The sequence below is a fragment of the Pseudophryne corroboree genome, chromosome 2 (assembly GCF_028390025.1).
Source record: "Pseudophryne corroboree isolate aPseCor3 chromosome 2, aPseCor3.hap2, whole genome shotgun sequence".
NCBI lineage: Eukaryota > Metazoa > Chordata > Amphibia > Anura > Myobatrachidae > Pseudophryne > Pseudophryne corroboree.
In genome coordinates this window covers 772,322,976-772,346,525 of record NC_086445.1, presented here as the reverse complement: position 1 = coordinate 772,346,525, position 23,550 = coordinate 772,322,976, and the positions used below count along the sequence as shown (strand labels likewise).

General features: G+C 44.8%; 1 protein-coding gene across 1 annotated transcript; it reads right to left on the bottom strand.

Annotated features, from left to right (window-relative positions):
* Positions 1-742: 742 nt before the first annotated feature.
* On the bottom strand, positions 743-4,276 carry LOC135051206 (uncharacterized). The gene is made up of 2 exons (XM_063957313.1): positions 4,231-4,276; positions 743-3,266 (listed from the first exon to the last, which is right to left on the bottom strand). Exon 2 carries the CDS (start codon positions 3,051-3,053, stop codon positions 2,118-2,120), a length of 936 nt encoding a protein of 311 aa, XP_063813383.1. The 5' UTR covers positions 3,054-3,266; positions 4,231-4,276; the 3' UTR covers positions 743-2,117.
* Positions 4,277-23,550: the final 19,274 nt, after the last annotated feature.

Here is a 23,550-nt window from a genome sequence, read left to right as displayed (position 1 = left end):
TCCACATGTTTATTTCCATGAAGATAATGGACTCCTCAATCCAGTGTGGCACACTTGAATCTCCAGTCTATTTTTACACCCACTCCAAGGGATCCCAGCATCTAGGTGTGAGAAACATCTGGTAATTTAAGGACCCCATCATCAACACGAGTGAAGTAACTATCTATTTGCTGGACACTATATTTGACTCCTGAGGAAATACCTACTGTATCAAATATTTGGAAGTTCTAACAGGAACAGGACTGTTGACTGCTGTTTACACTATTTTGACAGTAACAGAAGAAAGGAGTATATGTGAATGAATTTTACATTTTTATATTTTTTAATTGTCCGCATTTGCCTGTTATTTCTCAACTTTTGACAGTCAAGAACTAGTTGTAGCCATTGATGGGGGAGTGGTTGCAAAAATACAGGCGTGCCACGGTCATTTTTGGGACATGTTGCTGAGTGCGCATGCTCAATCCATACTCAAGCAGCGTGCTCTGGCATCTCTGTTCAGGCTGCCATGCTGCATTCCGTTGATTTAATCAAGCGGCCTAATATCGCAGGATGTGCATGTGAGCTGGGAATGTGTACGCAGTTGCTGTGCCTTTGAGATTGCTCCTCTGGGCATCTCTGGACTTTTCAGGGCTGCTGGGTGTCTTGCTGTATAGAACTAGGATGTGTGAGATTGCTCAATACATTCTGCACTCACTGTTGCCCAGAACAGGCTTACATTTTAATGCAGCAAAACAAACAACACTTTTATGTCTCAATAGTAAATAATTTATTAGTTCTTATAGTATTTTCGTCAGGTATTAATACATAATCATAAATATAGGTATAATATCAAGAAACTACATCAATATCTTACCGAATATTGTAGCGTCACTTGAGCACTCTGGATCGGGGAATCTCAAGACGATCGTCTCAAGGGGAAATTCGGTATTCACACGCAGCACGTCTGCTAGCGTCTCAGGTGGATTCCGAATTCCCCTAACATTCCCCGTCCTTTATACAAAACTAAAAACACAATCTATCCATATATGGGTACATTCCGGGGGTTCTGAAACATCTTATCTAACTGAAAATGACAACATGAGTTCTTGTCTAAACTGAAAATAACAACATGAGTCCTTGTCTATAACAAACTGAAAATAACAACATGAGTCCTTGTCTATTCTAAGAATCCTTCTTCTAGAACATCTTGCTTCATGAGACAAACACCCTTGCTATTCTCTTGATGAGACAAACACCCTTGCTATTCTCTTGTCATTATATGGCATAGTTACTGGAAATGGAAGTCAGTCAGAAAACCCCACTCTCACCCTTTCATATCACACTCGTATCACAAACGGCCCTTGACTGATTCCAATTATAACGCATAACTTGCCATTACAACCTTTTGTCTTTTACAACATATGCGGTAAAATACCACACAGTTCCACATAGATAAAATTATTATTATTATACACAGTATGAGAACAGGATGTATCAGAAAATTTAGCATATTGGATGCAGACGGAGAATATCCAGTAAACAAGTCCCACCAATGATGAGAAGTTGCATCCTGGACATCAGAACCAATTTTCTGTAATTGATCAGCAATTATTGTTGTTGTCACTTGATGAGTTACAATAGATTGATTTAGATATTTGATATGATCTTCAATAACTTTGGATTGTTTCATAATTGTATGTAGTTATCTAACTTCAAATCCCATTGGGGAATACTTAAATTTTGTGGACTCCAATATTTTGTAACATGTTCTTCATGGTCAGCATACAATATAAATGTCTCATTTTCCCAGGTTAAGGAACTAACATTACTAATACATCCGGAAAATGGAACTACCATTCTAGGTATGGCTGGTGTATCAGTTACCAAACATACTTCCTGTGGGGCTACCTCCATCATCATTGTATATGACAAAGGTAAAACTATCCATTTACATAAATTTACTCCATTCTCTAATAAGCAAGGTTCATAAACTGCAGATTATACTCTACATATCTTGCTTTGTAAAGTGGGTGTACAAATACTCAAATCATGAGTTCTATTATTCTCATCTATATATTCTCCTTTCATAGTGGGGAACCAGTACCATTCTCCACCAGATGGTCCTAACAACAAAGGCATTACAATATATTACACATTTGAATAACTTTGGTTACATTATACATAGTTAAAATACCTTGGCATACGGTGTCATTACAAATCATTTTAGCAGCTTCCAAGTGTATCCAAGCGTCCCTGGACACACTTGTATTAAAAATTGTTCTCCATACTTGTTCATTTCCGGTCATTAGCATAGTTTGCATAACACCTTTTTGTTGTTGCTCATACATAGTCTGTAGTGTACAGACGGTCCAATTTATAAATTTAGTAATGTTGGTATCAAATCCAACAGGAAAATCATTACTAGCATTAATTAGCTGGTTCATTAAAGTATCTATTCCAGCCGATATTTTGGCTGGCTCAAAAATAGTAGGCATCCATTTTGCTTGTAATGTAAGTCCGTCATTTAATTTACTACCGGCGCTATGCATCCTATTGGCTAATGTTTCAATATCTATTCCATTTAATACTCCTGTTAGAGTCCCATATCCTCCCAACAATGTATCATACCAGGCACGTCGTTGCTGGGATATACATTGTCTATTATTGGGAGGGAAAACAACTTGTGTGACTAACACAGTCTTTTGAGCTTGTGTACCTACATTTTCACATGTAGATGGTAATCTTTTAACATGTCCAATATCGATTCGTGATGCATTGATATCAATAAACATTAAATCTTGTGCCCACCACGTTCGATTTTTTATTTCAGTAGCATTATGACATACCAAAATTAAAACGTCTTTTACAGCTAACCGAAATGTGGTTGCTCCTTGTTTAGAACAATTCTTATATTCTTTATTCTTCTCTTCTTTAGGGAGAAATCGGAACCTATAAGGTTTGGAGCAGCAACTTATATTTACTGCAGCATTAATTGTGATATTGCCTTCTGACTGATGTAAGGCAAATGTAGGTCGATATCTGTTTCTTTGTGGATCAGGCGGTCCAGCCCACATCGTTCCTGGAATTGTTATATTTACTATATTAGTACAGCGCTGATTGGTCTGACAAGTGAAATTATCTTGGGTTCTTGGTATGGTGGCATTGTTCCATCCCCACCGTACAGTATGCAACTCTCGTTTCTCTATCTTCAATCCAGGTGTCCATGTACTAGAGGGGACGACCAATAATACAATTCCAAGGATTCCAAGACTGAGCCTCACGACAATCTATAGGTACAAAATCAGTGTAAGTTACTCTCGCAAATAACATTTTTCTTGAGGTACATATTCCCATTTCTCTTGCCCTGGTTTCATTATTAAGAGTACTCTGTCTTTTCCCACAGCTATAACCACAGCCGGTTCAGGCGGCCCTTGAGGCTTCTGTACCCAGATTTTTGCTCCTACATTCACAGTGTTAGATGAACCAAAACCTTTGTCTCCTCGAACAGTAAGTTCGGTTGGAGCTTCTCCCAATTGGATAGGCTCTATCAAAATGGGTATTATTAACAATTGTGCCACTCGGTCCCCTTCACAGATTACACAGGGGTCTGGGCTTAAATTCATCACAACTATTTTAATTTCTCCTTGATAGTCGGGGTCAATTACTCCTCCTATCACTATTATTCCGTTCTTTGCCATACTAGAACGGGTTGACAACTGTCCATAATGATTAGAAGGCATTTTGCAACCTATCCCAGTAGGTATAACCTTAATCCCATAAGGAACAATAACATCAGGGTTTATAGCATACATGTCCAACCCTGCCGACATGGGCGTAGCTCTGTACAGTTCTATCGCTTTTTCGTGAATTTTTCAATAAATAAGGCTTTCTACTTTATGTGCTGCCTTGATTGATAAATTGGGGATCAGCATCCTCATCAGAGGAGTTGTGGATTCTGTCAATGGTCAGTTCCTAATAGTGCTCCATTGTGTAGCAGTCTTACAGGGGAAAGCTACCATTAATCCTGAGTATGTATCTACTGCTGTACATGCAAATTTACACCCTCAACTTTCTGGAAGGGGTCCAATAAAGTCCATGTGCCAGATTTGTCCAGGTAACTTACCTCTTCCAATATGGCCCATTACAGTATGGGGCACTTCCCTCTTTTGGGAGTGTTGACACAAGGGACACCGTAAATTCACAGATTTCACAATGTCCAATGTGAGGGGAATACCCCTTTCTTGCGCCCACCTGTAAGTTGCCTTTTCTCCCAGATGTCCACTCTTTTGGTGTGCCCAAAGGGTTGTACCCTGCAACCATGATTCCAATTCCTTCGTCTCTCCTGCCACTGCTTGTGAATTAAACAAACGTTCAAGTGAGTCTAATGGTACATGTGCATCAACATGGAATACAGTTACTTTTGTTTGTTTAGTGATAACTTCAATGTCCTCCCAGACTTCCTTTCCCCATAACTCTTTCCCATGAATTTTCCAATCATGTTTCTTCCAATTCATCATCCATGAGGCTAATCCATTAGCTACTAACCATGAATCAGTATAAATATTACATTCACCTCCAATTTCCTGTCTAAGGGCCAAATATACTGCAAATAATTCGGCATATTGGCTACTCTTTCCTTCCCCTTCTATTTCTAATGTCTTAGACATGCGTGGATTAAACGCAACTGATCTCCACTTCCTTCTTCCCGCAACATAATGTGCAGATCCATCTGTAAACCATGTGTGACATTGAGATTTGTCGCTTAACTCAGAATAAGGTTTACCCCATTTTACTGGCGATTCTTCCAGCTGTTCTTGAGGAGAAGCTGTACTCACTCCATCTACTGGAATATCTGCAATTTTTTCATGTAAGGATGCCACACCTCCCTCTCCCTGTTTTGCCCTTTCTGAAATATACCATTTCCATTTTATAATACTCTGTTCTTGGGCATGCCCTATCCTATTTGACTTTGTATTAGACATTATCCATTGCATAATTGGTATGCGTGGTCTCATCAATACAGAGTGTCCTATTGTTAACTGTTCAGTATCCACTAATGCCCAATAGCAAGCTAGTAACTGTTGCTCCAAAGGAGTGTACTTCTCTCCTGCATCGGGTCATTTTCTGTTCCAAAATCCTAGTGGCACTCTCTTGCCACTTTGCTTTTGCCACAGTGACCAAGTAGCATATTGTTCTTGTGCTGATACATGTAATTCGTAGAGATGAGCGGGTTCGGTTTCTCTGAATCCGAACCCGCCCGAACTTCATGTTTTTTTTCACGGGTCCGAGCGACTCGGATCTTCCCGCCTTGCTCGGTTAACCCGAGCGCGCCCGAACGTCATCATGACGCTGTCGGATTCTCGCGAGGCTCGGATTCTATCGCGAGACTCGGATTCTATATAAGGAGCCGCGCGTCGCCGCCATTTTCACACGTGCATTGAGATTGATAGGGAGAGGACGTGGCTGGCGTCCTCTCCGTTTAGACACTTGATTTACTAATTTTGGGGAGCATTAGGAGTACTCAGTAGTGTACAGTGCAGAGTTTTGCTGATAGTGACCAGTGACCACCACTTTTATTTATAATCCGTTCTCTGCCTGAAAAAAGCGATACACAGCACACAGTGACTCAGTCACATACCATATCTGTGTGCACTGCTCAGGCTCAGGCCAGTGTGCTGCATCATCTATATATATTATATATCTGTCTGACTGCTCAGCTCACACAGCTTATAATTGTGGGGGAGACTGGGGAGCACTACTGCAGTGCCAGTTATAGGTTATAGCAGGAGCCAGGAGTACATAATATTATATTAAAATTAAACAGTGCACACTTTTGCTGCAGGAGTGCCACTGCCAGTGTGACTAGTGACCAGTGACCTGACCACCAGTATATAATATTAGTAGTATACTATCTCTTTATCAACCAGTCTATATTAGCAGCAGACACAGTACAGTGCGGTAGTTCACGGCTGTGGCTACCTCTGTGTCGGCACTCGGCAGCCCGTCCATAATTGTATATACCAGTGACCTAACCGTGGTTTTTTTTTCTTTCTTTATACATACATACTAGTTACGAGTATACTATCTCTTTATCAACCAGTCTATATATTAGCAGCAGACACAGTACAGTGCGGTAGTTCACGGCTGTGGCTACCTCTGTGTCGGCACTCGGCAGCCCGTCCATAATTGTATATACCACCTAACCGTGGTTTTTTTTTCTTTCTTTATACATACATACTAGTTACGAGTATACTATCTCTTTATCAACCAGTCTATATATTAGCAGCAGACACAGTACAGTGCGGTAGTTCACGGCTGTGGCTACCTCTGTGTCGGCACTCGGCAGCCCGTCCATAATTGTATATACCACCTAACCGTGGTTTTTTTTTCTTTCTTTATACATACATACTAGTTACGAGTATACTATCTCTTTATCAACCAGTCTATACATTAGCAGCAGACACAGTACAGTGCGGTAGTTCACGGCTGTGGCTACCTCTGTGTCGGCACTCGGCAGCCCGTCCATAATTGTATATACCACCTAACCGTGGTTTTTTTTTCTTTCTTTATACATACATACTAGTTACGAGTATACTATCTCTTTATCAACCAGTCTATATATTAGCAGCAGACACAGTACAGTGCGGTAGTTCACGGCTGTGGCTAACTCTGTGTCGGCACTCGGCAGCCCGTCCATAATTGTATATACCACCTAACCGTGGTTTTTTTTTTTTTCTTTATACATACATACTAGTTACGAGTATACTATCTCTTTATCAACCAGTCTATATATTAGCAGCAGACACAGTACAGTGCGGTAGTTCACGGCTGTGGCTACCTCTGTGTCGGCACTCGGCAGCCCGTCCATAATTGTATATACCACCTAACCGTGGTTTTTTTTTCTTTCTTTATACATACATACTAGTTACGAGTATACTATCTCTTTATCAACCAGTCTATATATTAGCAGCAGACACAGTACAGTGCGGTAGTTCACGGCTGTGGCTACCTCTGTGTCGGCACTCGGCAGCCCGTCCATAATTGTATATACCACCTAACCGTGGTTTTTTTTTCTTTCTTTATACATACATACTAGTTACGAGTATACTATCTCTTTATCAACCAGTCTATATATTAGCAGCAGACACAGTACAGTGCGGTAGTTCACGGCTGTGGCTACCTCTGTGTCGGCACTCGGCAGCCCGTCCATAATTGTATATACCACCTAACCGTGGTTTTTTTTTCTTTCTTTATACATACATACTAGTTACGAGTATACTATCTCTTTATCAACCAGTCTATATATTAGCAGCAGACACAGTACAGTGCGGTAGTTCACGGCTGTGGCTACCTCTGTGTCGGCACTCGGCAGCCCGTCCATAATTGTATATACCACCTAACCGTGGTTTTTTTTTCTTTCTTTATACATACATACTAGTTACGAGTATACTATCTCTTTATCAACCAGTCTATATATTAGCAGCAGACACAGTACAGTGCGGTAGTTCACGGCTGTGGCTACCTCTGTGTCGGCACTCGGCAGCCCGTCCATAATTGTATATACCACCTAACCGTGGTTTTTTTTTCTTTCTTTATACATACATACTAGTTACGAGTATACTATCTCTTTATCAACCAGTCTATATATTAGCAGCAGACACAGTACAGTGCGGTAGTTCACGGCTGTGGCTACCTCTGTGTCGGCACTCGGCAGCCCGTCCATAATTGTATATACCACCTAACCGTGGTTTTTTTTTCTTTCTTTATACATACATACTAGTTACGAGTATACTATCTCTTTATCAACCAGTCTATATATTAGCAGCAGACACAGTACAGTGCGGTAGTTCACGGCTGTGGCTACCTCTGTGTCGGCACTCGGCAGCCCGTCCATAATTGTATATACCACCTAACCGTGGTTTTTTTTTCTTTCTTTATACATACATACTAGTTACGAGTATACTATCTCTTTATCAACCAGTCTATATATTAGCAGCAGACACAGTACAGTGCGGTAGTTCACGGCTGTGGCTACCTCTGTGTCGGCACTCGGCAGCCCGTCCATAATTGTATATACCACCTAACCGTGGTTTTTTTTTCTTTCTTTATACATACATACTAGTTACGAGTATACTATCTCTTTATCAACCAGTCTATATATTAGCAGCAGACACAGTACAGTGCGGTAGTTCACGGCTGTGGCTACCTCTGTGTCGGCACTCGGCAGCCCGTCCATAATTGTATATACCACCTAACCGTGGTTTTTTTTTCTTTCTTTATACATACATACATACTAGTTACGAGTATACTATCTCTTTATCAACCAGTCTATATATTAGCAGCAGACACAGTACAGTGCGGTAGTTCACGGCTGTGGCTACCTCTGTGTCGGCACTCGGCAGCCCGTCCATAATTGTATATACCACCTAACCGTGGTTTTTTTTTCTTTCTTTATACATACATACTAGTTACGAGTATACTATCTCTTTATCAACCAGTCTATATATTAGCAGCAGACACAGTACAGTGCGGTAGTTCACGGCTGTGGCTACCTCTGTGTCGGCACTCGGCAGCCCGTCCATAATTGTATACTAGTATCCAATCCATCCATCTCCATTGTTTACCTGAGGTGCCTTTTAGTTGTGCCTATTAAAATATGGAGAACAAAAATGTTGAGGTTCCAAAATTAGGGAAAGATCAAGATCCACTTCCACCTCGTGCTGAAGCTGCTGCCACTAGTCATGGCCGAGACGATGAAATTCCAGCAACGTCGTCTGCCAAGGCCGATGCCCAATGGCATAGTACAGAGCATGTCAAAACCAAAACACCAAATATCAGTAAAAAAAGGACTCCAAAACCTAAAATAAAATTGTCGGAGGAGAAGCGTAAACTTGCCAATATGCCATTTACCACACGGAGTGGCAAGGAACGGCTGAGGCCCTGGCCTATGTTCATGGCTAGTGGTTCAGCTTCACATGAGGATGGAAGCACTCAGCCTCTCGCTAGAAAACTGAAAAGACTCAAGCTGGCAAAAGCACCGCAAAGAACTGTGCGTTCTTTGAAATCCCAAATCCACAAGGAGAGTCCAATTGTGTCGGTTGCGATGCCTGACCTTCCCAACACTGGACGTGAAGAGCATGCGCCTTCCACCATTTGCACGCCCCCTGCAAGTGCTGGAAGGAGCACCCGCAGTCCAGTTCCCGATAGTCAGATTGAAGATGTCAGTGTTGAAGTACACCAGGATGAGGAGGATATGGGTGTTGCTGGCGCTGGGGAGGAAATTGACCAGGAGGATTCTGATGGTGAGGTGGTTTGTTTAAGTCAGGCACCCGGGGAGACACCTGTTGTCCGTGGGAGGAATATGGCCGTTGACATGCCAGGTGAAAATACCAAAAAAATCAGCTCTTCGGTGTGGAGGTATTTCACCAGAAATGCGGACAACAGGTGTCAAGCCGTGTGTTCCCTTTGTCAAGCTGTAATAAGTAGGGGTAAGGACGTTAACCACCTCGGAACATCCTCCCTTATACGTCACCTGCAGCGCATTCATAATAAGTCAGTGACAAGTTCAAAAACTTTGGGTGACAGCGGAAGCAGTCCACTGACCAGTAAATCCCTTCCTCTTGTAACCAAGCTCACGCAAACCACCCCACCAACTCCCTCAGTGTCAATTTCCTCCTTCCCCAGGAATGCCAATAGTCCTGCAGGCCATGTCACTGGCAAGTCTGACGAGTCCTCTCCTGCCTGGGATTCCTCCGATGCATCCTTGCGTGTAACGCCTACTGCTGCTGCCGCTGCTGTTGTTGCCGCTGGGAGTCGATGGTCATCCCAGAGGGGAAGTCGTAAGCCCACTTGTACTACTTCCAGTAAGCAATTGACTGTTCAACAGTCCTTTGCGAGGAAGATTAAATATCACAGCAGTCATCCTACTGCAAAGCGGATAACTGAGTCCTTGACAACTATGTTGGTGTTAGACGTGCGTCCGGTATCCGCCGTTAGTTCACAGGGAACTAGACAATTTATTGAGGCAGTGTGCCCCCGTTACCAAATACCATCTAGGTTCCACTTCTCTAGGCAGGCGATACCGAGAATGTACACGGACGTCAGAAAAAGACTCACCAGTCTCCTAAAAAATGCAGTTGTACCCAATGTCCACCTAACCACGGACATGTGGACAAGTGGAGCAGGGCAGGGTCAGGACTATATGACTGTGACAGCCCACTGGGTAGATGTATGGACTCCCGCCGCAAGAACAGCAGCGGCGGCACCAGTAGCAGCATCTCGCAAACGCCAACTCTTTCCTAGGCAGGCTACGCTTTGTATCACCGCTTTCCAGAATACGCACACAGCTGAAAACCTCTTACGGCAACTGAGGAAGATCATCGCGGAATGGCTTACCCCAATTGGACTCTCCTGTGGATTTGTGGCATCGGACAACGCCAGCAATATTGTGTGTGCATTAAATATGGGCAAATTCCAGCACGTCCCATGTTTTGCACATACCTTGAATTTGGTGGTGCAGAATTTTTTAAAAAACGACAGGGGCGTGCAAGAGATGCTGTCGGTGGCCAGAAAAATTGCGGGACACTTTCGGCGTACAGGCACCACGTACAGAAGACTGGAGCACCACCAAAAACGCCTGAACCTGCCCTGCCATCATCTGAAGCAAGAAGTGGTAACGAGGTGGAATTCAACCCTCTATATGCTTCAGAGGTTGGAGGAGCAGCAAAAGGCCATTCAAGCCTATACAATTGAGCACGATATAGGAGATGGAATGCACCTGTCTCAAGTGCAGTGGAGAATGATTTCAACGTTGTGCAAGGTTCTGATGCCCTTTGAACTTGCCACACGTGAAGTCAGTTCAGACACTGCCAGCCTGAGTCAGGTCATTCCCCTCATCAGGCTTTTGCAGAAGAAGCTGGAGGCATTGAAGAAGGAGCTAAAAGGGAGCGATTCCGCTAGGCATGTGGGACTTGTGGATGCAGCCCTTAATTCGCTTAACAAGGATTCACGGGTGGTCAATCTGTTGAAATCAGAGCACTACATTTTGGCCACCGTGCTCGATCCTAGATTTAAAGCCTACCTTGGATCTCTCTTTCCGGCAGACACAGGTCTGCTGGGGTTGAAAGACCTGCTGGTGACAAAATTGTCAAGTCAAGCGGAACGCGACCTGTCAACATCTCCTCCTTCACATTCTCCCGCAACTGGGGGTGCGAGGAAAAGGCTCAGAATTCCGAGCCCACCCGCTGGCGGTGATGCAGGGCAGTCTGGAGCGACTGCTGATGCTGACATCTGGTCCGGACTGAAGGACCTGACAACGATTACGGACATGTCGTCTACTGTCACTGCATATGATTCTCTCAACATTGATAGAATGGTGGAGGATTATATGAGTGACCGCATCCAAGTAGGCACGTCACACAGTCCGTACTTATACTGGCAGGAAAAAGAGGCAATTTGGAGGCCCTTGCACAAACTGGCTTTATTCTACCTAAGTTGCCCTCCCACAAGTGTGTACTCCGAAAGAGTGTTTAGTGCCACCGCTCACCTTGTCAGCAATCGGCGTACGAGGTTACATCCAGAAAATGTGGAGAAGATGATGTTCATTAAAATGAATTATAATCAATTCCTCCGCGGAGACATTGACCAGCAGCAATTGCCTCCACAAAGTACACAGGGAGCTGAGATGGTGGATTCCAGTGGGGACGAATTGATAATCTGTGAGGAGGGGGATGTACACGGTGATATATCGGAGGGTGAAGATGAGGTGGACATCTTGCCTCTGTAGAGCCAGTTTGTGCAAGGAGAGATTAATTGCTTCTTTTTTGGGGGGGGTCCAAACCAACCCGTCATATCAGTCACAGTCGTGTGGCAGACCCTGTCACTGAAATGATGGGTTGGTTAAAGTGTGCATGTCCTGTTTTGTTTATACAACATAAGGGTGGGTGGGAGGGCCCAAGGACAATTCCATCTTGCACCTCTTTTTTCTTTTCTTTTTCTTTGCATCATGTGCTGATTGGGGAGGTTTTTTTTGGAAGGGACATCCTGCGTGACACTGCAGTGCCACTCCTAGATGGGCCCGGTGTTTGTGACGGCCACTAGGGTCGCTAATCTTACTCACACAGTCAGCTACCTCATTGCGCCTCTTTTTTTCTTTGCGTCATGTGCTGTTTGGGGAGGGTTTTTTGGAAGGGCCATCCTGCGTGACACTGCAGTGCCACTCCTAGATGGGCCCGGTGTTTGTGTCGGCCACTAGGGTCGCTAATCTTACTCACACAGCTACCTCATTGCGCCTCTTTTTTTCTTTGCGTCATGTGCTGTTTGGGGAGGGTTTTTTGGAAGGGCCATCCTGCGTGACACTGCAGTGCCACTCCTAGATGGGCCCGGTGTTTGTGTCGGCCACTAGGGTCGCTAATCTTACTCACACAGCTACCTCATTGCGCCTCTTTTTTTCTTTGCGTCATGTGCTGTTTGGGGAGGGTTTTTTGGAAGGGACATCCTGCGTGACACTGCAGTGCCACTCCTAGATGGGCCCGGTGTTTGTGTCGGCCACTAGGGTCGCTTATCTTACTCACACAGCGACCTCGGTGCAAATTTTAGGACTAAAAATAATATTGTGAGGTGTGAGGTATTCAGAATAGACTGAAAATGAGTGTAAATTATGGTTTTTGAGGTTAATAATACTTTGGGATCAAAATGACCCCCAAATTCTATGATTTAAGCTGTTTTTTAGTGTTTTTGGAAAAAAACACCCGAATCCAAAACACACCCGAATCCGACAAAAAAAATTCGGTGAGGTTTTGCCAAAACGCGTTCGAACCCAAAACACGGCCGCGGAACCGAACCCAAAACCAAAACACAAAACCCGAAAAATTTCAGGCGCTCATCTCTAGTAATTCTACCTCTCCATCTTCCATGGGCCACAAATCTACTGCTTGTTGAATTGCTTGCTTGGCATCTTCAAATGCCTGTTGCTGTTCCTCCCCCCAAGTAAATGCATATTTCTTGCGTGTCACCTTTCGCAAGGGGGAAAGTAACTGTCCTAAATGAGGAATATGCTGCCTCCAAAAGCCAAACAGCCCAATATAAGATTGGGTTTCTTGTTTGTTTTTGGGGGTAGGGAAATCTAGGATCTTCTGCCTGGCTTTAGGGAGGATTTCCCTATGTCCTTGATTCCACTGTATCCCCAAAAACTTCACCGCTTGTGCAGGTCCCTGCACCTTGGCGGGATTAATCTCCCACCCTTTATTTTTCATGTGTTCTATTAACAAGTCTAATTGTTCTTTGACCTGTTCTTCAGTATTTCCTTGAATCATTATATCATCGATATAATGTGATATCTGCATATTAGCTGGTAACTTGAATTCATCTAAATGTTCCCCTACTACTCTCTGGCAGATTGTGGGACTGTGTATCCATCCCTGCGGTAATCGGCAAAAAGTGTACTGCCTACCCATCCAAGAGAAGGCAAACTGGTCTTGTGCCATCTCTTCTATAGGTATAGTAAAGAACGCATTGGCCAAATCTATTACGACATATCAGGTCCCTGGATGCACCTGTATTTGTTCTATAATAGTTATTGTGTCCGGTACCGCGGCTGTCAATGGGGGTGTATATTTATTCAGTTCTCTATAATCCACAGTCATGCGCCAGGAACCATCGCTCTTTTTCACTGGCCAAATCGGATTATTCCAAGCAGTAGTGGTATATCGTACCACTCCTGTATCCATTAATTCTTTAATGGTTTCGCTTATTTCTTGATGGCCCCCCGGTATACGATATTGTTTCATTGCAATTAATTTAGATGCAGGTGGGACATGTACTGGGGGCATTTTTACTTTTCCCACCACAATAGGTCTGGCCTGAATACAATTACTTCTGACTCCAAAACTAAATGTTCCTGTATCTAAATAAAGAGTCAGTCCTTTTAAAACATCAATGCCTATAATATATTCTCTAATGGGTACTATTAGTACTCAGCATTTCTTAATAGGTAAATTTCCTATTTTTAGAGGTATTTCCACCTGTACCCCTTCAGTTACTCGACCCCCCAACCCTGCAATTTTAATTCGGGGTCCTTTAAATCTATTGGGATTTCCATATATTAGGGTAGCCTCCGCCCCTGTGTCAATTAACGCGGGGACCTCTTGTACATTGCCCCGTGACCAATGGATTCCTAATTTGACATAAGGTCTCTCATCATGACGAATCCATACAGGGGCTTGGCTTGCTACCTATGCATCACCCTCTGAATCTTCCTGTTCCTCGGGAGGAGCAGTAGGCTTCAAATTTTGCAACATCTTGTCTATCTACATCAACCCCTCCAGCGCCATCCTCTACCAAACGGACCAGCCAGGTAAGGACGCCTTTCCCGGGGCGTTGTGAAAATTTGGTCAATAGTTCCAGAACTTCATTTTGAGTGAAATCTTGCAGTATCATTTTCTCTTTGAGGACTGCCTGCCCTCCACCTTCTGCAACCTTAGTTAATTGCCTGCGCGAGACAGGACAAGCATTTGCCCCAGGAGGGTCAATGACAGGATTGGGAGGATCCCATCCCCCCTTGTCCTCTCCCTCCTCCTCCAGGGCCGTAACTACGTGTGTGCCAAGGGGGCTTGGCACACAGCGCAGTTGCCCTGGGGGCGCACGGCCAGCGGCATGTAATGAGTCAAATTGACTCATTACATGCCGCCTCTGAACTGCGCCGTGCGCCGCACTGTGAAGAGAGAAGACAGGAGCGCCGGGCAGCGGAGGAGGAGGGAGGGGGAGCAGAGAGCCGCAGCAGTGCTATTTGATTGGTAGTAAGCGCCGCTGCAGCATCCCCCTCTCCTTCTGTATTGGCTGCCTGGCGCTGCTGTGAATGCTGGGATCCCAGCATTCACAGCAGCGCCAGGCAGCCAATACAGAAGGAGAGGGGGATGCTGCAGCGGCGCTTACTACCAATCAAATAGCGCTGCTGCGGCTCTCTGCTCCCCCTCCCTCCTCCTCCTTCTCACCTGCCTGCACCGAGAGGAAGCTGCACGAGGAGCCTGTCAGCGGGGAGAAGGTAAGTATGTCTCTCTCTCTCTCTCTCTCTCTCTCTCACCGTCTGCTGCAATGTGTTAAAAGGGGTCCCATCTGCCGCAATGTGTAAAAAGGGGTCCCATCTGCCGCAATGTGTAAAAAGGGGTCCCATCTGCCGCAATGTGTAAAAAGGGGTACTGGCTGCCGCAATGTGTATAAAGGGGGCCTGGCTGCCGCAATGTGTAAAAAGGGATCCCGTCTGCCGCAATGTGTAAAAAGGGGTCCCGTCTGCCGCAATGTGTAAAAAGTGGTCCTGGCTGCCGCAATGTGTAAAAAGGGGGACTGGCTGCCGTAATGTGCAAAAAGGGGTCCCGGCTTCCGCAATGTATAAAAAGTGGTCCTGTCTGCCGCAATGTGTAAAAAGTGGTCCTGGCTGCCGTAATGTGTAAAAAGGGGGACTGGCTGCCGCAATGTGTAAAAAGGGAGACTGTCTGCTGTAATGTATAAAAGGGGCTCTACCTGGTGTAGTGTCGCTACTGTGCAGCATAATTTGAATAATGGAGACTACTGTGCACCGTAGTATGAATTGCTATTATTTTGTTGCCACGCCCCTTCCCGTGAAGCCACGCCCCTATATATTTTTCACGCGCCTGCGGCGCGCACTGCACCTATCTTGTACGGGGGGGGGCGCCAAAGTCGGTTCTTGCACACAGCGCTAAAATGCCTAGTTACGGCACTGTGACCTCCTCACTACTACTATCCCATACATCACCATCCCATGTATCGGGATCCCATTGAAGATCGGCAGAAGCAATAATTGTTCGTACTTTTCGGGTGTTTACCCTTCTCTTTCTTTTTTTATATTTGTTCTGGGCTACTTTGACAGCAGCCTTCTCGGCAACAATCTGATATTTCTGGGCTTTTTCTGATAACATCTGATTGCTGCACTGTAACAATCCTGTCTTTCCTTGTTGTTCAATTACTGTTTGTTCTATATCTAAATAACGTGATTGTAACTGCTCATATCTTTGATGCATTTTACGGTATGCTGATACTAGTATCCAGCACCGTCTTCCCAGTGCCATTACATCACCTGCCTTGGCAGGGACCCCCTCAAGTACATATACAACATCGAGGGGTTCTGCATTCTTGAGTTTACCATCCCATGATTCTGCTAAACCTGACGTTAATAATTCCTGTGCTATAATATTGTAGGGACTTTCAGTCCACCCTGGGACGGTGATTTGCTCCGCTACAGCCTTTTTTTCCTTACAAAACATCCTTACCATGCTATGTTGTTATATATCGGCGAAAACTTGGCAACCTGCCAATGGAAAAAACTTTGAACAGAGGTAAGTCTGGCCAGGACCCACCACTGTACAAAAGCGTTTCACACTATAAGTATCCTACACCGAGATATAAGAAAACATAGATCCTGCCGACTACGCCAAAAATGTCTTGCAGTATAGAACTAGGATGTGTGAGATTGCTCAATACATTATGCGCTCACTGTTGCCCAGAACAGACTTACACTTTAATGCAGCAAAACAAACAACACTTTTATGTCTCAATAGTAAATAATTTATTAGTTCTTATAGTATTTTCGTCAGGTATTAATTAGAGATGAGCGGGTTCGGTTTCTCTGAAACCGAACCCGCACGAACTTCATGTTTTTTTTACGGGTCCGAGCAGACTCGGATCCTCCCGCCTTGCTCGGTTAACCCGAGCGCGCCCGAACGTCATCATGACGCTGTCGGATTCTCGCGAGACTCGGATTCTATATAAGGAGCCGCGCGTCGCCGCCATTTTCACACGTGCATTGAGATTGATAGGGAGAGGACGTGGCTGGCGTCCTCTCCATTAGAAATTAGATTAGAAGAGAGAGAGAGAGATTGTGCAGAGTCAGACAGAGTTTACCACAGTGACCAGTGCAGTTGTTGTTAGTTAACTTTTATTTATTTTAATATAATATATCCGTTCTCTGCTATATCCGTTCTCTGCCTGAAAAAAAACGATACACAGCAGCAGCCAGTCACACAGTGTGACTCAGTCTGTGTGCACTCAGCTCAGCCCAGTGTGCTGCACATCAATGTATAAAAGGCAAAGCTTATAATAATTGTGGGGGAGACTGGGGAGCACTGCAGGTTGTTATAGCAGGAGCCCCCAGGAGTACATAATATTATATTAATTTAAAATTAAACAGTGCACACTTTTGCTGCAGGAGTGCCACTGCCAGTGTGACTAGTGGTGACCAGTGCCTGACCACCAGTATAGTAGTATATTGTTGTATGTATTGTATACTATCTCTTTATCAACCAGTCTATATTAGCAGCAGACACAGTACAGTGCGGTAGTTCACGGCTGTGGCTACCTCTGTGTCGGCAGTCGGAACTCGGCAGGCAGTCCGTCCATCCATAATTGTATTACAATATATACCACCTAACCGTGGTATTTTTTTTTCTTTCTTTATACCGTCGTCATAGTGTCATACTAGTTGTTACGAGTATACTACTATCTCTTTATCAACCAGTGTACAGTGCGGTAGTTCACGGCTGTGGCTACCTCTGTGTCGGCAGTCGGCAGGCAGTCCGTCCATCCATAATTGTATTATTATTATAATATATACCACCTAACCGTGGTTTTTTTTTCATTCTTTATACCGTCATAGTGTCATACTAGTTGTTACGAGTATACTACTATCTCTTTATCAACCAGTGTACAGTGCGGTAGTTCACGGCTGTGGCTACCTCTGTGTCGGCAGTCGGCAGGCAGTCCGTCCATCCATAATTGTATTATTATTATAATATATACCACCTAACCGTGGTTTTTTTTTCATTCTTTATACCGTCGTCATAGTGTCATACTAGTTGTTACGAGTATACTACTATCTCTTTATCAACCAGTGTACAGTGCGGTAGTTCACGGCTGTGGCTACCTCTGTGTCGGCAGTCGGCAGGCAGTCCGTCCATCCATAATTGTATTATTATTATAATATATACCACCTAACCGTGGTTTTTTTTTCATTCTTTATACCGTCGTCATAGTGTCATACTAGTTGTTACGAGTATACTACTATCTCTTTATCAACCAGTGTACAGTGCGGTAGTTCACGGCTGTGGCTACCTCTGTGTCGGCACTCGGCAGGCAGTCCGTCCATCCATAATTGTATTATTATTATAATATATACCACCTAACTGTGGTATTTTTTTTTCTTTCTTTATACCGTCGTCATAGTGTCATACTAGTTGTTACGAGTATACTACTATCTCTTTATCAACCAGTGTACAGTGCGGTAGTTCACGGCTGTGGCTACCTCTGTGTCGGCAGTCGGCAGGCAGTCCGTCCATCCATAATTGTATTATTATTATAATATATACCACCTAACTGTGGTATTTTTTTTTCTTTCTTTATACCGTCGTCATAGTGTCATACTAGTTGTTACGAGTATACTACTATCTCTTTATCAACCAGTGTACAGTGCGGTAGTTCACGGCTGTGGCTACCTCTGTGTCGGCAGTCGGCAGGCAGTCCGTCCATCCATAATTGTATTATTATTATAATATATACCACCTAACCGTGGTTTTTTTTTCATTCTTTATACCGTCGTCATAGTGTCATACTAGTTGTTACGAGTATACTACTATCTCTTTATCAACCAGTGTACAGTGCGGTAGTTCACGGCTGTGGCTACCTCTGTGTCGGCAGTCGGCAGGCAGTCCGTCCATCCATAATTGTATTATTATTATAATATATACCACCTAACTGTGGTATTTTTTTTTCTTTCTTTATACCGTCGTCATAGTGTCATACTAGTTGTTACGAGTATACTACTATCTCTTTATCAACCAGTGTACAGTGCGGTAGTTCACGGCTGTGGCTACCTCTGTGTCGGCACTCGGCAGGCAGTCCGTCCATCCATAATTGTATTATTATTATAATATATACCACCTAACCGTGGTTTTTTTTTCATTCTTTATACCGTCGTCATAGTGTCATACTAGTTGTTACGAGTATACTACTATCTCTTTATCAACCAGTGTACAGTGCGGTAGTTCACGGCTGTGGCTACCTCTGTGTCGGCACTCGGCAGGCAGTCCGTCCATCCATAATTGTATTATTATTATAATATATACCACCTAACCGTGGTTTTTTTTTCATTCTTTATACCGTCGTCATAGTGTCATACTAGTTGTTACGAGTATACTACTATCTCTTTATCAACCAGTGTACAGTGCGGTAGTTCACGGCTGTGGCTACCTCTGTGTCGGCAGTCGGCAGGCAGTCCGTCCATCCATAATTGTATTATTATTATAATATATACCACCTAACTGTGGTATTTTTTTTTCTTTCTTTATACCGTCGTCATAGTGTCATACTAGTTGTTACGAGTATACTACTATCTCTTTATCAACCAGTGTACAGTGCGGTAGTTCACGGCTGTGGCTACCTCTGTGTCGGCAGTCGGCAGGCAGTCCGTCCATCCATAATTGTATTATTATTATAATATATACCACCTAACCGTGGTTTTTTTATACCACCTAACCGTGGCAGTCCGTCCATAATTGTATACTAGTATCCAATCCATCCATCTCCATTGTTTACCTGAGGTGCCTTTTAGTTCTGCCTATAAAATATGGAGAACAAAAAAGTTGAGGTTCCAAAATTAGGGAAAGATCAAGATCCACTTCCACCTCGTGCTGAAGCTGCTGCCACTAGTCATGGCCGAGACGATGAAATGCCAGCAACGTCGTCTGCCAAGGCCGATGCCCAATGTCATAGTACAGAGCATGTCAAATCCAAAACACCAAATATCAGAAAAAAAAGGACTCCAAAACCTAAAATAAAATTGTCGGAGGAGAAGCGTAAACTTGCCAATATGCCATTTACCACACGGAGTGGCAAGGAACGGCTGAGGCCCTGGCCTATGTTCATGGCTAGTGGTTCAGCTTCACATGAGGATGGAAGCACTCAGCCTCTCGCTAGAAAACTGAAAAGACTCAAGCTGGCAAAAGCACCGCAAAGAACTGTGCGTTCTTTGAAATCCCAAATCCACAAGGAGAGTCCAATTGTGTCGTTTGCGATGCCTGACCTTCCCAACACTGGACGTGAAGAGCATGCGCCTTCCACTATTTGCATGCCCCCTGCAAGTGCTGGAAGGAGCACCCGCAGTCCAGTTCCTGATAGTCAGATTGAAGATGTCAGTGTTGAAGTACACCAGGATGAGGAGGATATGGGTGTTGCTGGCGCTGGGGAGGAAATTGACCAGGAGGATTCTGATGGTGAGGTGGTTTGTTTAAGTCAGGCACCCGGGGAGACACCTGTTGTCCGTGGGAGGAATATGGCCGTTGACATGCCAGGTGAAAATACCAAAAAAATCAGCTCTTCGGTGTGGAGGTATTTCACCAGAAATGCGGACAACAGGTGTCAAGCCGTGTGTTCCCTTTGTCAAGCTGTAATAAGTAGGGGTAAGGACGTTAACCACCTCGGAACATCCTCCCTTATACGTCACCTGCAGCGCATTCATAATAAGTCAGTGACAAGTTCAAAAACTTTGGGTGACAGCGGAAGCAGTCCACTGACCAGTAAATCCCTTCCTCTTGTAACCAAGCTCACGCAAACCACCCCACCAACTCCCTCAGTGTCAATTTCCTCCTTCCCCAGGAATGCCAATAGTCCTGCAGGCCATGTCACTGGCAAGTCTGACGAGTCCTCTCCTGCCTGGGATTCCTCCGATGCATCCTTGCGTGTAACGCCTACTGCTGCTGGCGCTGCTGTTGTTGCCGCTGGGAGTCGATGGTCATCCCAGAGGGGAAGTCGTAAGCCCACTTGTACTACTTCCAGTAAGCAATTGACTGTTCAACAGTCCTTTGCGAGGAAGATTAAATATCACAGCAGTCATCCTACTGCAAAGCGGATAACTGAGTCCTTGACAACTATGTTGGTGTTAGACGTGCGTCCGGTATCCGCCGTTAGTTCACAGGGAACTAGACAATTTATTGAGGCAGTGTGCCCCCGTTACCAAATACCATCTAGGTTCCACTTCTCTAGGCAGGCGATACCGAGAATGTACACGGACGTCAGAAAAAGACTCACCAGTGTCCTAAAAAATGCAGTTGTACCCAATGTCCACTTAACCACGGACATGTGGACAAGTGGAGCAGGGCAGGGTCAGGACTATATGACTGTGACAGCCCACTGGGTAGATGTATGGACTCCCGCCGCAAGAACAGCAGCGGCGGCACCAGTAGCAGCATCTCGCAAACGCCAACTCTTTCCTAGGCAGGCTACGCTTTGTATCACCGCTTTCCAGAATACGCACACAGCTGAAAACCTCTTACGGCAACTGAGGAAGATCATCGCGGAATGGCTTACCCCAATTGGACTCTCCTGTGGATTTGTGGCATCGGACAACGCCAGCAATATTGTGTGTGCATTAAATATGGGCAAATTCCAGCACGTCCCATGTTTTGCACATACCTTGAATTTGGTGGTGCAGAATTTTTTAAAAAACGACAGGGGCGTGCAAGAGATGCTGTCGGTGGCCAGAAAAATTGCGGGACACTTTCGGCGTACAGGCACCACGTACAGAAGACTGGAGCACCACCAAAAACTACTGAACCTGCCCTGCCATCATCTGAAGCAAGAAGTGGTAACGAGGTGGAATTCAACCCTCTATATGCTTCAGAGGTTGGAGGAGCAGCAAAAGGCCATTCAAGCCTATACAATTGAGCACGATATAGGAGATGGAATGCACCTGTCTCAAGTGCAGTGGAGAATGATTTCAACGTTGTGCAAGGTTCTGATGCCCTTTGAACTTGCCACACGTGAAGTCAGTTCAGACACTGCCAGCCTGAGTCAGGTCATTCCCCTCATCAGGCTTTTGCAGAAGAAGCTGGAGGCATTGAAGAAGGAGCTAACACGGAGCGATTCCGCTAGGCATGTGGGACTTGTGGATGCAGCCCTTAATTCGCTTAACAAGGATTCACGGGTGGTCAATCTGTTGAAATCAGAGCACTACATTTTGGCCACCGTGCTCGATCCTAGATTTAAAGCCTACCTTGGATCTCTCTTTCCGGCAGACACAGGTCTGCTGGGGTTGAAAGACCTGCTGGTGACAAAATTGTCAAGTCAAGCGGAACGCGACCTGTCAACATCTCCTCCTTCACATTCTCCCGCAACTGGGGGTGCGAGGAAAAGGCTCAGAATTCCGAGCCCACCCGCTGGCGGTGATGCAGGGCAGTCTGGAGCGACTGCTGATGCTGACATCTGGTCCGGACTGAAGGACCTGACAACGATTACGGACATGTCGTCTACTGTCACTGCATATGATTCTCTCAACATTGATAGAATGGTGGAGGATTATATGAGTGACCGCATCCAAGTAGGCACGTCACACAGTCCGTACTTATACTGGCAGGAAAAAGAGGCAATTTGGAGGCCCTTGCACAAACTGGCTTTATTCTACCTAAGTTGCCCTCCCACAAGTGTGTACTCCGAAAGAGTGTTTAGTGCCGCCGCTCACCTTGTCAGCAATCGGCGTACGAGGTTACATCCAGAAAATGTGGAGAAGATGATGTTCTTTAAAATGAATTATAATCAATTCCTCCGCGGAGACATTGACCAGCAGCAATTGCCTCCACAAAGTACACAGGGAGCTGAGATGGTGGATTCCAGTGGGGACGAATTGATAATCTGTGAGGAGGGGGATGTACACGGTGATATATCGGAGGGTGAAGATGAGGTGGACATCTTGCCTCTGTAGAGCCAGTTTGTGCAAGGAGAGATTAATTGCTTCTTTTTTGGGGGGGGTCCAAACCAACCCGTCATATCAGTCACAGTCGTGTGGCAGACCCTGTCACTGAAATGATGGGTTGGTTAAAGTGTGCATGTCCTGTTTTGTTTATACAACATAAGGGTGGGTGGGAGGGCCCAAGGATAATTCCATCTTGCACCTCTTTTTTCTTTTCTTTTTCTTTGCATCATGTGCTGATTGGGGAGGGTTTTTTGGAAGGGACATCCTGCGTGACACTGCAGTGCCACTCCTAGATGGGCCCGGTGTTTGTGTCGGCCACTAGGGTCGCTTATCTTTCTCACACAGTCAGCTACCTCATTGCGCCTCTTTTTTTCTTTGCGTCATGTGCTGTTTGGGGAGGGTTTTTTGGAAGGGACATCCTGCGTGACACTGCAGTGCCACTCCTAGATGGGCCCGGTGTTTGTGTCGGCCACTAGGGTCGCTTATCTTACTCACACAGCGACCTCGGTGCAAATTTTAGGACTAAAAATAATATTGTGAGGTGTGATGTGTTCAGAATAGGCTGAAAATGAGTGTAAATTATGTTTTTTGAGGTTAATAATACTTTGGGATCAAAATTACCCCCAAATTCTATGATTTAAGCTGTTTTTTAGGGTTTTTTGAAAAAAACACCCGAATCCAAAACACACCCGAATCCGACAAAAAAAATTCGGTGAGGTTTTGCCAAAACGCGGTCGAACCCAAAACACGGCCGCGGAACCGAACCCAAAACCAAAACACAAAACCCGAAAAATTTCAGGCGCTCATCTCTAGTATTAATA

Coding starts and splice junctions, on each gene's coding strand:
- LOC135051206 (XM_063957313.1), bottom strand. CDS start 3,053: ATGTGGGCTGGACCGCCTGATCCACAAAGAAACAGATATCGACCTACA.